At 41.1% G+C, this 14,337-nt stretch overlaps 1 protein-coding gene across 2 annotated transcripts; it reads left to right on the top strand.

Moving 5' to 3' along the window:
• Positions 1-477: 477 nt before the first annotated feature.
• Positions 478-11,455, top strand: csnk2a2 (casein kinase 2 alpha 2). 2 transcript variants are annotated; one of them, XM_023326104.1, is made up of 13 exons: positions 478-1,033; positions 1,152-1,403; positions 1,730-1,841; positions 4,951-5,052; positions 5,905-5,955; positions 6,066-6,125; positions 6,233-6,316; positions 7,543-7,653; positions 8,038-8,139; positions 8,290-8,390; positions 9,551-9,699; positions 9,807-9,886; positions 10,839-11,455. In XM_023326104.1, exons 2-12 carry the CDS (start codon positions 1,300-1,302, stop codon positions 9,881-9,883), a joined length of 1,053 nt encoding a protein of 350 aa, XP_023181872.1. In that variant the 5' UTR covers positions 478-1,033; positions 1,152-1,299; the 3' UTR covers positions 9,884-9,886; positions 10,839-11,455. The 2 variants fall into 2 exon arrangements, with proteins under 2 accessions (XP_023181872.1, XP_005796289.1); XM_005796232.3 differs by having other exon boundaries at positions 478-1,403.
• The last annotated feature ends 2,882 nt before the right edge of the window (positions 11,456-14,337 follow it).

A 14,337-nucleotide genomic window follows, 5' to 3' on the forward strand; every position in this document is an offset into this window, starting at 1 on the left:
CAGCCCATTATGAAAGCTCTATATCTATTTTAAGTTCCAAGAGTTGAATAATTAATTTAATTATTACATATTATTATTATATTGGTAAGGCTGGATGTAAATTTATGTATTTATTTAATGTATCATTGAGTACGTAACTGTTAATAATTCATAAGGTACATTAATTTGTACATCACGGTTCAATTTCATATTATTTTCAAATTGATCCGGTTATTTCATGGGTCTGTTGCTATACTTGAAATAAAAAACCTGACTCTTTAACCTGTAAAAAGAAAAGAAAAATAAATCATGTATCAAGAGATACAAAAATATATTTTCTAATTGATATAATTGTGTTTTGCGACACATACAAAGAGAATAAATACGTTTTTTTTTTTAACTTTACACAACCGTAGTCATTTCCTGTCACCAGATGGCGCTGCGGCCTTGTTGACACTTGACGCATGGCGCAGTTTACCCCGGATACCAGCGGTTTCACATCCCGGGTATCTCCCTCCCTCCTGCTCCTCCTTCGCCCGCTCCGCCTCCCTTCCTGCGTTCTCCACCACCGGGGAGGTCCATAGGCTGCCGAGCTAACTCCCGAAACCCGGGCCCCTGAAGTTTGCGTGCGGCACCGGGAAGACAAGGTCCCGCTTGCCCCGCACAGCCGCTTGCACATGACGCGGGCTCCGCTGATGTTCGTACCCGGAGCCGAGCGCTCCCCTACGGTGCGACATCTCGGCGCTACCGTGAGCTAACAACATCGATCTTCGCTGCGGCTTCCACCGCCCCCTCTCCGCCTCTGGTCGACCCCGCTACCGATCTGTCATATCGAGCGTTGATTGATTAGCTGGCTCTGGAGCTCCGGGGGCATCCCGCCTATCATCGTCCATCATTCGGTGCAGGAATCCCGATCAGAAGCCTCCTTTTCTCTGCTCCTCTTCTGCTTTTTTAGGGTCCGCCTCCTCTCTACCTCAGCAGCCCCGATGCCGCCTGGTCCACATCCCTGTGTGTAGCACCATCATCTCCTACTTCTATTATAAACCTTCATCGGGTCTGTTGCCTTTAATAATCCGATCAAGCAGCGCTTCAAGGCGACTACAGCCTGCGACGACCCCCGCGGACATCTCTGGTCCTCAAGTCTGATTTTTCCTCTCCTCTCTGCAAACCAGCTGGCTGGCGTGTTCCACTTTCCTCCCACACGCAGCTGCCCCACCGTTCCTTAAATCCTCACCAGCTTCCCAGAGTCGGTCCAACCATCCACACCGCGGCAGGCCTCCGTGACGCCCGACCCGCGGCGTCCGAGCCACGGGTCCCACCATGCCGGGTCCGGTGGCCGGGAGCAAGGCCCGTGTGTACGCAGACGTCAACACCCTGAAGAGCCGGGAGTACTGGGACTACGAGGCCCATGTTCCAAACTGGAAGTAAGGATATTTCAGCTTAGCTGTATTCATCTGTGTGGAGATTGCGGAGGGGAAATTGTGGCAGATGGGGGTTTATTATTAAACACGGAGCTGTGAGGGTGTGATGACACCACGGTTGTCCTCCAGTCTGTCTGACACTTCGTTCCCCCGCATCTCTGTCCTTTCCTCCGTGTCTGTTGTCTAAATGCCCTGAGATCTGAGCCAGAAACTCCTTATCTGTGGATGAGATTTTGCCACAGAAGACCTGATTTCACGCAGAGCCTAAACAATACTTTTTTTGTGTGTGATTTTTGTCACACATGCTGCTCTTCTGTTTGTCTCTGCAGCAACCAGGAGGACTACCAGCTGGTCCGTAAGCTGGGCAGAGGGAAGTACAGTGAGGTGTTCGAGGCTATCAACATCACTAACAATGAGAAGGTTGTGGTCAAGATCCTCAAGGTGAGCAAGTCTCATACTGCTGCAGCCAAAATTAGAAAAAAGAAAAATCAATTGGGAATTATTTCATGAATTCAGAATCATATCATATTAAAATTAAACACTATATAAAAGTGACTTTTTAGTTCAGAAATGTTTTGCCATGACATGCACATTCCAGGGGAACATCGCTGACTTGACAGTCACTGACACTCCCCACAAGGAGGGTCAAACACAAAAGGTCATTGCTGAAGAAACAGGATGTTCACAGGGTGAACAGCCTGTATCAAACATATTAATGGGAAGTTTGGTGGAAGAAAAAAGTGCAACAGAAAAAACTGATGCATGTGGTTTTTCTGTCAGTTTCCAGTTGTTGAGTTGTTTTCTGCACCTGTTTCCTCCTCACTAAGTCTTTTCCTCCAAATTCCTAAGTCTTGTCTAAGGTTGACCCAAAGGCCTGCTGGAGGTTAAAGCAAACACTTCTGCACATCTTTCATCTTTCAATCATGCAATAGAGACTCTTTTGGATACTGAGTCTTGACAGATAAAAGTAAATGCCCCTTTGTGATTTGACACAGACAGGCATGCAGCATGTGATTTGTTTTGGGATCCATTTTCCACACTATTTCTTGGTACTGTTGAAAAACAATCCAAAAAATCCAAAGTTTTTTGGATTTATAAAATTTGACATTGTCCAGGACCAGATAAGTATGGACTAAAAAAACCCTAAATTGCTTAAACAAGCTGAATTATTATTTGTCTGTGTGCAAAATAGTAATTTTACTGGAGGATTGCAGAGGAGATGACTGGACAGATCTGGATGTTGTCTGCAGTAATGTGGTTGATGCTCTGGTCCATCCACATTCCACCCCTTACCTGTGAAAAATGAGACCCTCCAGACAGCTGGCTTACTCAGCATTAGAGATAAACTGGAGATCTCATAGTTGAGTCCTTGCGGTTCCACATCTGAAGGGTTGATTTGGGGTAGTTTGAGTGTCTGATTAGGAATGCCTAATGTGAAGGAGATGTGGATACAGAACCCACCAGGGGGACCGTATGTTGGTTCTTGCCTTAAAACATTTAGGGACTGAACTGGACAGTCTCTCCTGGACGTACCAAAATAGCTGACTAGTCAAATGGCCAGTAATAAAATCAAATAAAAATCCAGGTATATATTTTATATGTTACATCCTCATCTTTTCAGGCTTTGATCTTTAATGGTCAGGAGATGATGAATTTAATTTTGTTGAGTTTTAGTCAGATGTTTTTTTTGCAGAACATGAAACCTGGAGATGACATTTGGGGGTTTTAAGATAAAAACAAATTAATCTAAAATCTTCGAGATGCAAAATAAATTCTCCAGTAAGCCAGACTCAAAGAGTCAAGCATTTCAGGAGCTGCCATTTTACAGCTTGAACAGGAAGTCTGTCTGTAGTCGCAGCTTTGGCTCTAATTGCAGACGAACGAACCTCTCCCGCTGCTGTTGGAAATCCGAGCAGAAGATTAAAAACACAGCCATAGATTGTTGCTGCATATCTGCACATGTAAGCAAATAAACCAACTTGGCTATGGTTCTTGTGCAGCCAGATGATTACTTTCTACAAATGTTTTCAGTCTGTAGGTTTCAGTGCTGAAGTGGGTCAGTGTTAAAGGTGTCCTACTCCGCTGTGATTGGTCGGTTGTTTCGCAGATGAGCATCAGCAGACAAGGGTCTGGGTGTCTGGACGGGCTTTAATTTAATGATCTGGTTCTTACAAGGGTCTACTTGATTTCAGTCTAGCCTGACGGGCAAAACAAGTTTTGCACTGCTGCTACAAATTAAGTACACCCCACGATTCAACAGCCTGTAGACGCCACCTTCAATAGAAATAACCTGAAGGCATTTTATATCCATCTTCATCAAAGTTCTGTGGAGGAATAAAGACCCGCTCTGCTTTCAGACACAAGGCCTCACATCTGACTCCAGCACACATTAATGTGCAGGAGACTTTAGGGTTGACTGAGAGAGGCAAAGCAGACCCAAATTATCATCTTACCACCGCCGTGCCTGGCACTTTGTATTCCGAACAAGCAGACCCTGTTCAGGCTTTTCCTGCTTGTCTTGTCATGAATGTTGTCATTTAACATGTAAACTGAGGGATGCAGAGGCTGATATCGGGCCCTTTGGTGCTTTGCAGTTTCATTCAGTTTTGCACTTTTTAATTGTTGATGTGAAATTGCTCACAGATTGATTCCTGGGAGGATTGGCAGCTTTTTAAAAGATGTTTTCCTCTTGGAAATGCTTTTTCTCACTATCAAAATATGAATTAAAAAAAAATGGATGGGAAATTGCTCTATCACATTTTCCAGATAGATGATCAGCATTAATTTCTTCTTTGTGATTGTTACTGATGTCTCTCCATCTTGGTGTGGTGTTAGCAAACAACTGTATGCGTTAAACTAGCAAGATGCCCAAACTCCTGCTTTTATAAAGGCGCTCACTAGAGCCAGGCAAGATATCACACATTACTGTTTCAGTCTGTGTGATATTAGTGTTGCAAAGAATTCTGTGGAGTGCAGTTTTTGTAGGTAATTATAATCCAAGTGTCAGGAACGTACAATTTTCATGCAAATAATATATTCTGCTTGCTGGATGGAGTCTCTGTGTCCAACTAACTGAAGGCCATAGAATGTTTTGGAAGCATCATAATGAAAGAGTAACAATGAATGAAGAAATACGCAATTTTTCTCAGCTCATTGTAATATTTAGCAATGAAATTGTCACTATATGGGGTCCTTAAAGGGTTATTTCTTTAAAATAACCACTGAAATAAGCTTCTGTGCTGCTCCAGTTCCCGTTCAGCCGCAAAGATTACAAGATGACCCAAAAATAAGAGGAGGTGTCTCAGCCGAGAGGCGAGGATTAGCCGTCAGTCAGTTAAATGTGAGTGTGGAGCTGAAGGAGAAAGATGCTGAGGAGAGCAGAGAGCAGCAGCGCTGAGGAGAGCAGCATCAGCAGATTCCTGAAACTGCATGTTGGCAAACATTTCTGCTCTCCCATATTAATGTAATTTTGCTTCTTCGTCTCCCCATTTGAGACTTCGCCATTAAATTGTTAATTTTATTTATTTTTGCTTTTCATCCATCGATTCAGCCTGTCAAGAAGAAGAAGATCAAGCGAGAGATAAAGATCCTGGAAAACCTGCGAGGGGGGACCAACATAATCCGTCTCGTGGACACAGTCAAAGACCCGGTGGTAGGCCTGCTCGTCTTATGGTTTTTAATTTGTATTTATTTTTTTATGGAAATACAGATCAGATTAAGAGCTGGTGTTGGGAATGGAATATTTGAGTGAATTACAATTTTGGGGGTTAATAATCAGACGTTTTGCTACTTTTGCGATGCACCAATATGATTTTTTTCAGTCGCCTTAAGCTTTTAGAGCCTTCAGTTTGTGATGAAATTAAAACGTATGACATCCATAAAGAGAGTCTACTTGTAAAGTAGTACTAACACATTTTGATATTGAAGTCACTGGAGATATTCTGTGTGCAAAATAAGATGACACTTTAAGCTCGACTATTGAGTTGCTTGGAAACTCGCCTGGCTAAGTGTGTTTATTTAAGTTTTTTATTGTATTTTGAGGACAAAACGAGCATTTGGGCTCTGACATGCTTTTGGATGACCTTTTTCAACTCAGACAAATCTTTATTTTACCAAGAACTGGAAAGCTGTTGAGAGACAGATTGCTAAAAAAAAAAACTTTGATATGTTGCGTGTTTAGTCGGCGTGTGCTTACAAGCACATTTCTTTGATGCTGGACTCGGTCAAAAACTAGAGAACAAGAACAAGTGAACTTGAACTTTTTTGTTTGGAGTGAAAATATTATGAAGAGCTCAGGAAGGAAGAATATTTTTTAAGCTCTCACTCAGCCAGGACTCTCTGCAGCGCTGCAGCAGGATCTCTTTTGTGTGTCTGTTCCTGTAAGCGAACCGGGAGCAAGAAAATGAACATTTATGGTTTATAGTTTTGAGCAGTTTGATTGAAACGGAGCTTCAGCAGCTTCTGTCTGTTTTTCTGACTCTCTGTCTCTCTGGTGGCCATGCAGTCGAGGACTCCGGCACTCGTGTTTGAATCCATCAATAACACAGACTTTAAGGTACAATCTCCGCCTCCCTTTTCCTCTTGATGCTGTCTCCTTTCTGCCATTCTTTAGTTAGATTTTGCTACAGCAGCCGCCCTGATGCAGCTTTTGTTTCATCTCTGCAGGAGTTGTACCAGAAGTTGACAGATTATGACATTCGTTTCTACATGTACGAACTACTGAAGGTGAGATGTGCTTACTACGCCTTCCTCCCCCTCTCCGTTCCCTCATTGAGATCAGATCTCAGTTCCTCTCTTTTATTTTACTTCTTTTTTCCGTGTTCCACCACCAGGCTCTGGATTACTGTCACAGTATGGGAATCATGCACCGCGACGTCAAACCTCACAACGTGATGATCGACCACCAGTTAAGAAAGGTAGGTGGTGCTTTAAATAGCCTCCCATTTGTTTTCGTTTCCTCCACTGAACCCCCCCACACGCTGAATATTATCTGTCATCCTGCTGCTGAAGCTCCCGGTTTATTTTCCTCTGCGGCTTTTATTGTGTTTTTCCCCCATTTTGAAGAGGAGCAGGTATTGCATTAATGCGAGCTTTCAGCCCTCGTGTGGGTGCATTTGGAGTTAGATTATTAAAACAAGAGCGGAGGTCATTTCCATCTGAATAAACAAGCTTCCTGTTGTTACAACAAACATTTTCCCATTTAATGAATGTCCCTGTTTTCTCAATGTGAGAGGAGCGCCTGAAAGAACAGACACAGTTTGAAGAAATGCTCCAATTTTCAAAATGCCTGAATTGTGGATAAAGTTTCTTGAGAAGTACATGGAACTGAGTCTGCTGCATTTATCAAATGTAATAATCACTTTTTCAAAAGTAGTCATCTGCAAAGGTGATTTAAAACAAGAACTGGGTGCTGAAACTGAGGTGAGAAATATACATGGCTGCCTAATTAAGTGCCTGTACTCACTAAAATTGAGTCAAATGTTCCCTGGCAGGTTTGAAAGTCATCCCCAGACTTTCTGTAGCCTTCAGGGATAATTCTGATCGGATATTTGAGCTCCTCTTTTGTAGAATTGGTTCATTTACATGTACAAACATGTAGTCCTGTTTTTTCCATTATTCCATCCACGCTGTCCCACAGCATGATGCTACCACAAACATACAGGATCCATTGTATTGAAAGCCTCAACTTGACACTTTTCTATTTATGACTTTAGATTATTTCCGCTAGATATTGCCTTTGTGGTTAGAAACTCCGCCCTTTGAGGGTTTTTGTTCATTTCTGTCGACTTGTTCCCTCAGAGTGCCTTTAGTACCAAATGAAATTCAAGGTTGTAGAATTTGGTGGCAGTTGTTGTTCCTGGTTTTATACACTTTTTTTAATGCACCAGTACAACGTGGCAGTGTGTTATGATTCAGCACGCTGCATCTCATTGTAAAGGTTTGTGGGGTTTGAACAACTGGTGACGACTTTCTAAGAAAACTACTGGAGATTTTAGTCCTAGCTGAGCAAAAGCATGAGTTTGCTTTGTCCAGCAGGGGGCAGCAGATGAACACAGGAATTCTGCGGCTGCATGTGTTAGAGGTGCTGATGTGTTCGTTTGCTGTTCAACAAAGGAATGATTCTATTGTGTTTCCTCTACAGCTACGCCTTATAGACTGGGGGCTGGCAGAGTTTTACCACCCGTCCCAGGAGTACAACGTCAGAGTGGCCTCTCGATACTTTAAAGGCCCCGAACTTCTGGTGGACTACCAGGTAGCATCAACCTGAAACCAAACAGCTTATTTATAAAATACATTTACAAACCAACAGGTTTGCCCAAAGCTCTTTACAAAACACATAAAACCAAGAAATTAAAAAAATATTAAAACCTTCATAAAATTAGGGCTATTAAGGAGGATGTTGACTGAAACTGGGCCATTGGGTTTGTGAGAAAAGGTGTTTAGAAAGAGACTTAAAGCAGGAAGTAAAGACGTCTGCATGCATTGTTTATCTGCAGGTTGTCTCAACCAAAGTGGCTTTATCTGCAAGGCAGAGATGATTTGTTTATTAAATGTTGTCTCTGAGTCCATATTGTCGCACAGGGTTGGGTCTGATGCCTCCTGTTCTTTTCATCAGCTGGGTGTCTTTGTGTTGCAGATGTATGACTACAGTTTAGACATGTGGAGTCTGGGATGCATGCTGGCCAGCATGATCTTTCAGAAAGAACCATTCTTCCACGGACAAGACAATTACGACCAGGTACCTGACCTGAACACAGCGGAACGCTCATTATTATCAGTTTACCACCCATCACAGTGGGTGATAAACTGATAATCGAAGGAAAATGTTTTTTAGAAGTCTTGTTTTTAAAAGGTTTATGGTCTGATTCTGTTTGGTTTTGGTTTGCAGCTGGTGAGAATTGCCAAAGTCCTGGGGACCGACGAGCTGTTTGGTTACCTGCGGAAATATCACATCGAACTGGACCCGCGCTTCAAAGACCTGCTAGGACAGTAAGTCCACTCCACACCTGACTGTCCTCAGACTGCTCAGAGGCACAGCTGCTGGAAATGTCCACAAGCAACTCCAGAGACAGCTAGCTGCACAGGATTAAACACCATTTGTTATAGAAAGTGAATGCAGTCAATTCAAAAACAGAGCAATACTGTTTCATGTAGAGTATAATCCCTGAGAACCCACAGCACAAAATGAAAAATCCTCTGGTCCCCACCAAGTCTTTAAATGAGGAAAATGTGTGAAGAATGAACAAAAACTAACTCTTTAAAAGTGGCATCACAATCAACAAAAACTTACTTGAAATTTTCTCGAGATTCGGCAGCAATAACTAGAAGTAGCTGTTTATCATTTTCTTATATTGTCATTCAATTTGTCTCATTACAACAGTTCAATCCTGCTGAGGTCTGTACTTTGACTAGGCTATTGGAAAATCTTGACTTGTCTTTTTCAGCCATCCTCAGCAGTAGTTCTGTCACTCTGTTTGGTGTCATTGTCTTATTTTTAGCCCAGTTTGGGCCAAGCTTCAGCTATCAGGTGAACTGATAGCTGATTTCACGTATTTCACTGTGGAATACCCTCTTATACAGACGTTCAGAGTTGATTTGGATTGATTCAATGACTGCAAAGTGCCCAGTTCCTGTGGTTGCAAGACAAGCCCATATTATCACCCCTCCAGTCCTTTGTTGACAGTTGATACAAGGTGTTTGCACTCATACATTTGGCTTAGTTTTCCCCAAATGTTGTAGTTGTACTTGGTGACACATCCATTCCTAAGTATGTCTGTAACTGTATTAAAGGATTTCCACTTGAAGGTAATCTTTCCTCCCCTTGAGAATCATAGACTTTGAATTATTCAGAAACAGCCAAGTAATCCTTCCCAGATTGATGGACAGAAACCATTTCTTCGTAAGGTTGTTGGTGATGTTGTTCCATTGCATTGCTATAAGACACACCTGTCTGCTGCAGAGCAGCAATCTCTTGCTACACTGATGGTAATGAGCTAGTCTGGGCTTTCCACCTGCAGCTCAGATGAGCTTCTTGACCTGCGAAAAAGAAGCCTTAATATTTGACTAATCATGAATGATCTGGTGTAATATTCGTTCAAACTTTTACTAAGCTTTGTAAATGTGTGCATCCTTTATTTCTGTCTGTGTAGGCAGAGCAGGAAGCGATGGGAACAGTTTGTGCAGACTGAGAACCAGCATTTAGTGAGTCCTGAAGCTCTGGACCTGCTGGATAAGCTGCTCCGCTACGACCACCAACAGAGACTGACAGCCACCGAGGCCATGGAACACCCCTACTTCTGTAAGCATCATATCTACACTTTCAGTAGTTCACCAAAAATCTGGTGGGGCTGATCTAATTGAGCAAATGTGCAAAACTGAAAGTGGCTCCCTTTTTTGTCCCTGCAGATCCTGTAGTAAAGGAGCAGTCTCTATCAAACTCTGACAACAACATGGTTTCTAGTGGCAACAGTACAGCACGATGAAAGGTAAATGTTGTTTAATATTACTTACTGTTTAATTTTTTTTTCTCATTGTGAAAAATGTCAGACGCAATGGCTTAGTTTGTTCTAGAGTGGATGTGTCTGATCTTCTGGAAATTGTTGCTCTTCTAAAAGTGTTGTTGATAGGTGATTTTCAATATTTCAGACATTTTCTGGGAGTTGAAGCTGATAACTAACATTTTTTTTACAGAGATCTAATTATTTTTTTGTCAAGAATAATCAATAAAATAAGTGTTTCTTTGTTAAAAGCAGTGACTTAGAGTATAATGTATTTATTATGTTTTCGCTATTGATTTATTGTTCAAGTTTTACTGGTTCAGTTTCGGGCTCCTTATAACTAACGTGGCATTCAGAGCCTCCCGTTCAAATTGCTCAGTGACTCAGTGATTTGTTTGTAGGTGTAATCATTAAAATCAGTGGTCCTTCATTTTTTTATTATTATTATTTTATGTCATTAAAAAAAAAAACATTACCAAAGCTATCGACTTGGTTTAGACAAAAACAAATCAAAGAAATAGTCATTCTTATTTTGGCTGCCTGATGTTATTCTCTTTAATTTCACTAAGTTTATATTTGTTTGTCTTTATCTCAATGGAAGGAGGACCCGTGTTCTTGAATCATGTCAGTGAACTCTAAAAAGTTACCACTACTCATTTGGTCTCATTTGTCATGCCTAAAAGATTCCTCCAGAGCTTCTTCCTTTTATCTCTAGAGGGCGCTATAGGTCAGTAAGACCTATAATACTGGAATAAAAAGCAAATGTTGCCTTGCAGCTTGGCCTCGGATGCAGCTGACTGCTACTAAGAACAATTCAGCTTTTTGAACAGTTTTCTGGATCATCAACTGGATAACACCATCATGATGCCGCTAAAGAGCCATGGCGCCGTCAGAGGAGAGCTTTCTTGTAATCGATTGCTCTCTTTTGCTCTTTTCACAGAAGTGGAAGGAAGATGGATGTCTGTTACCTCAACTTTGAAACCGCTTGTGTCAGAAACTTGTGACGAAGTGTACAGCAACAAATGGCTCAAAGCGACTCGGACCAGTTTACACATTCACAGAAATGTTCACACGGACAAACGTCAATGCAAGCACACGTCTCCAAACACAAACAGATGCAGAAACAAACACAAAAAAACCCGCCCTCCTCCTCTTCCTCTGTGTCGGTTTGTGATTGGCTCGTCCTGGTTTCCCGTCTGGCAATTTGACCAATGACCTCGAAGCTGCTGCTCCCCACTCCTTTGACTGCTTCCTGTCCCGTCCTGTCTGGGTCTCATGTAGGTCAACGAAGACATTTAAAGTCCTCTTGTTTGTCATCCTTTCATCCCCACTTTTATGTTTCCTTCTTCCTTGACTGCATCAGCATGGAGAATGAACAGGAGGTCTGATTTTTTTTATTTTTCTTTCCCTGCCCATCTTTGCCTTTCCATCTTCCTCCTCCCCAACAGACCACAGGCGTCTTAGCACTACTCCAGATCTGATGGCATGGTGGACTCTAGATAATATGATAAATATAATATTAATGACAAATAAATGATTTTTATTTAGATGAATCTATTATGTTGTAAGTGGTTTTATTCCTCCTGGGCAATAATTTGTTAAAAAGATGAAGATTTATTTGTTTACAGAATGTCTAAATGTGGTGAAAAAGTTCAGGTTGTCCATGTGGGGCAACCTTACACGCAGTTTCTTTGTTTTGGTTAAACTTGAATTGGACATGTGGACTAATTAGCCCCATTTTAAATTTGCTTTCTTGTTGTGGAGTTGTGAGGGAGGAGTGCTCTGCGGGACGGGAGCTCCAAGGCTCCCGTAAATAATCGGCACATTTGTGAGCAGGCATTTAGGAACCCCCGAATGTCTGCCACGGGAGACTTAAGGATTTCTCAAACATGCATGAAAGAATCAAAGCGACACTCCAGGTATGCTTGTGATGAAGAAAACACATTATAACTTGATATAGAGTTCAAAAAAGCAGATTTTTTATCTAACATTCCCATCACCCCTTTTTTTTATATAAAAAAAAACAGGAAATGTTTGGAAGTTTTTATTTATTGTGAATTTTCTCTAATCAAAACAAGTTATACATTTCTCAGGTATACTCATAAATAACACCCTCTAATAACTGGGTAAATGTCCATCAGCAAGTTGCAGAAAAACCAAATGCTTTTTGTAGCCTTAAACAAACTACTGACATACTGCCTGGACATTTGATGACTGTTCTTAGCAGAACTGGTCTGGTTTCTTTAAATTGGTTGGTTGCCTAGTAGGAACCAAGCTGATAATTATGTCTGATGGGTATAGAGTTTATCTTCTGTCTTAGGAGCTTCAGTCACTGTCTTGACTGTTGGATGCTTGGGATTTGTCTGTAATGTATCATCTCACTCTCGGTTTGAACCCTGTTCTAGATGTGCCAGCTCCCTGCAAAGTCACTTGTCAGCATCACCTTTACTGGTGTGTAGGTTTGCAGAGGTGCAGTCAGCTGGTATTTAAGCTATAAAAAAAAATAAATGTTTACATTGCTTTTAGAAATCATTAACATGATCAGCTTCATTATGACAACTTTTAGACTTGCTGTGTTGAACAAAAGCTGTGAAAATCCATATAGTTTGTCCCAGATTAAGGAATAAGACTCTGGACAGTAGATTAGTTATTAGTTGATTAATTTTCTCTCTGCAGGTGTGTTTGTCTATTACCATTCAATGAGCACAAATTCAAAAACCTTCATCAAGTTGCGATTATTGCAAATTAAATTGATGCAAAGGTTGAGGATTTTTCTGGCCAGGAAAAAAAAAGCTCAAATAGTGAACTTTCAAATTTTTGATTGAGAGTGGTACAGTAAACATTTAGATTGATGTCAAGGTCGCAAAAAAAATTGACCTAGGGTGGCACAGTACCCCAGTACAGGTCACCAATGAGTTGTTGTTTTTCTTGATTGCAGCTCTGAGGTATCACCTTCCTGCTTGTACAGAAACCAGAGCTTTAGCTTCCTGTTGAACAAACTGAGGCTCACATTCAGATCCACCCTGAAACAAACACACATCCACTTCTCACATGCACCTAAGGCATGAAACATTCAACAGACGACTAGTCCAATTAATACTATACCCTTCAGAAAAACATTGGTCAGCTCTCTGCTGTTCTAATGTAAAGCTGAGCTGCAGTTTCCACCTAACCTTACACGGCTTTATGTTGTTTTAAATGAAGTACGTTTCTTACTGACTTTTCCTTTGGTACATTTAATCTCCAAATGCCAAAAACAATAGGTTCAGCTGTTAGGGGTCCTTTTCAGCATGCATCTTTAGAAATGTGGATGTTTCAAAACGTTTCACAGTTTTTATTTGGCCATTTCTTGAAGAACTGTGCAAAGAGTTGATATTTGACTTGAAATTTTAAAAGAATCCGGTGTTGCTTTCTGTTGCTTTTATTGAGGCACTCGTAGGAAGTCGTATGTTTTTTGTTTTTTTTGCTAAATTCTAAAACAATGAGAAATTTTATTACATTCTTCAAATTACACAATCGTCAGATGCCTGAAGGTGCCACTTTCATCTGTTTGGTGTACATATTACTCAAGGACCACTCAGAGAGAAAGAAGTCATTATTTTAAAAAATAAATAAAAAAGAAATCTGATTAGTTTACAAATGGACAACAACATTTTCACCACAACATGTATCCTGATGTCATGTTGTCTTGTGCAGACTGTAAGATGCTTTAAGAAGTCCCCAAAACCCTAAAATGTCACCATTGGCCTGCAGTTTGATTTTCTGCTGTTTGTATGAAAGTGCATACTGTATATCTACAGTTAAATTTGAGCAAGTAGAAAACTTTTACTCTCTAAGGAAAACATTAAGGCTTAAAACTCTGCTAGAGTGATGAAGACCAGGGTTTCTTGGATAACATTCTTTGAACAGATAAATGTAAAATGTAATTATTCTGACGTTGTTTGGGGGTTCTTTGACCTGCTCACCATCACAGAATTTACCATGAATTTTAAGAATCAAAGGCTGCTTGAGGAAAACTTTAACTGTAAAAAAAGTTAAAATTGAAACAGAAGTGGTTCCTGTGACATGAAAAAAGTTCAAAACACATCAGTACAGCCAACAATATCTGGACGGGAATTAAGAAATGGAAAGACCTGGACCTAGTCAAAGCTCAGATTGCATGAGGACTAGGCTAAACGTTTCTCAGGACGATGTCAGAGACTGGTAAGTGTCCATGATGGATTCTGATCAGATGCCAGAAACACTTCAGGTGACTGAAAGAAGAAGAGCAAATTCACTCCGAGTCCGAGTCGATGGTCCAGTGAATGAAGAGCGTCTCTTTCAAATAATTCGAATAATCACCACAACAGTCCAAAACAAGCCTAAATACATTTCCATCTCTATGTATTTTTCCACCAGCACCACCTGCACCCAAGCATGGTGTGATCAGTTTATGGAGT

The sequence above is a fragment of the Xiphophorus maculatus genome, chromosome 2 (assembly GCF_002775205.1).
Source record: "Xiphophorus maculatus strain JP 163 A chromosome 2, X_maculatus-5.0-male, whole genome shotgun sequence".
Classification (NCBI taxonomy): Eukaryota; Metazoa; Chordata; class Actinopteri; order Cyprinodontiformes; family Poeciliidae; genus Xiphophorus; species Xiphophorus maculatus.

Excerpts from the sequence above, each read along its gene's own strand:
- csnk2a2 (XM_005796232.3), top strand. The coding sequence starts at position 1,300 with ATGCCGGGTCCGGTGGCCGGGAGCAAGGCCCGTGTGTACGCAGACGTC. Across the intron at positions 6,317-7,542 it reads TCGACCACCAGTTAAGAAAG|CTACGCCTTATAGACTGGGG; the intron begins GTAGGTGGTGCT and ends TTTCCTCTACAG. Across the intron at positions 8,391-9,550 it reads TTCAAAGACCTGCTAGGACA|GCAGAGCAGGAAGCGATGGG; the intron begins GTAAGTCCACTC and ends CTGTCTGTGTAG.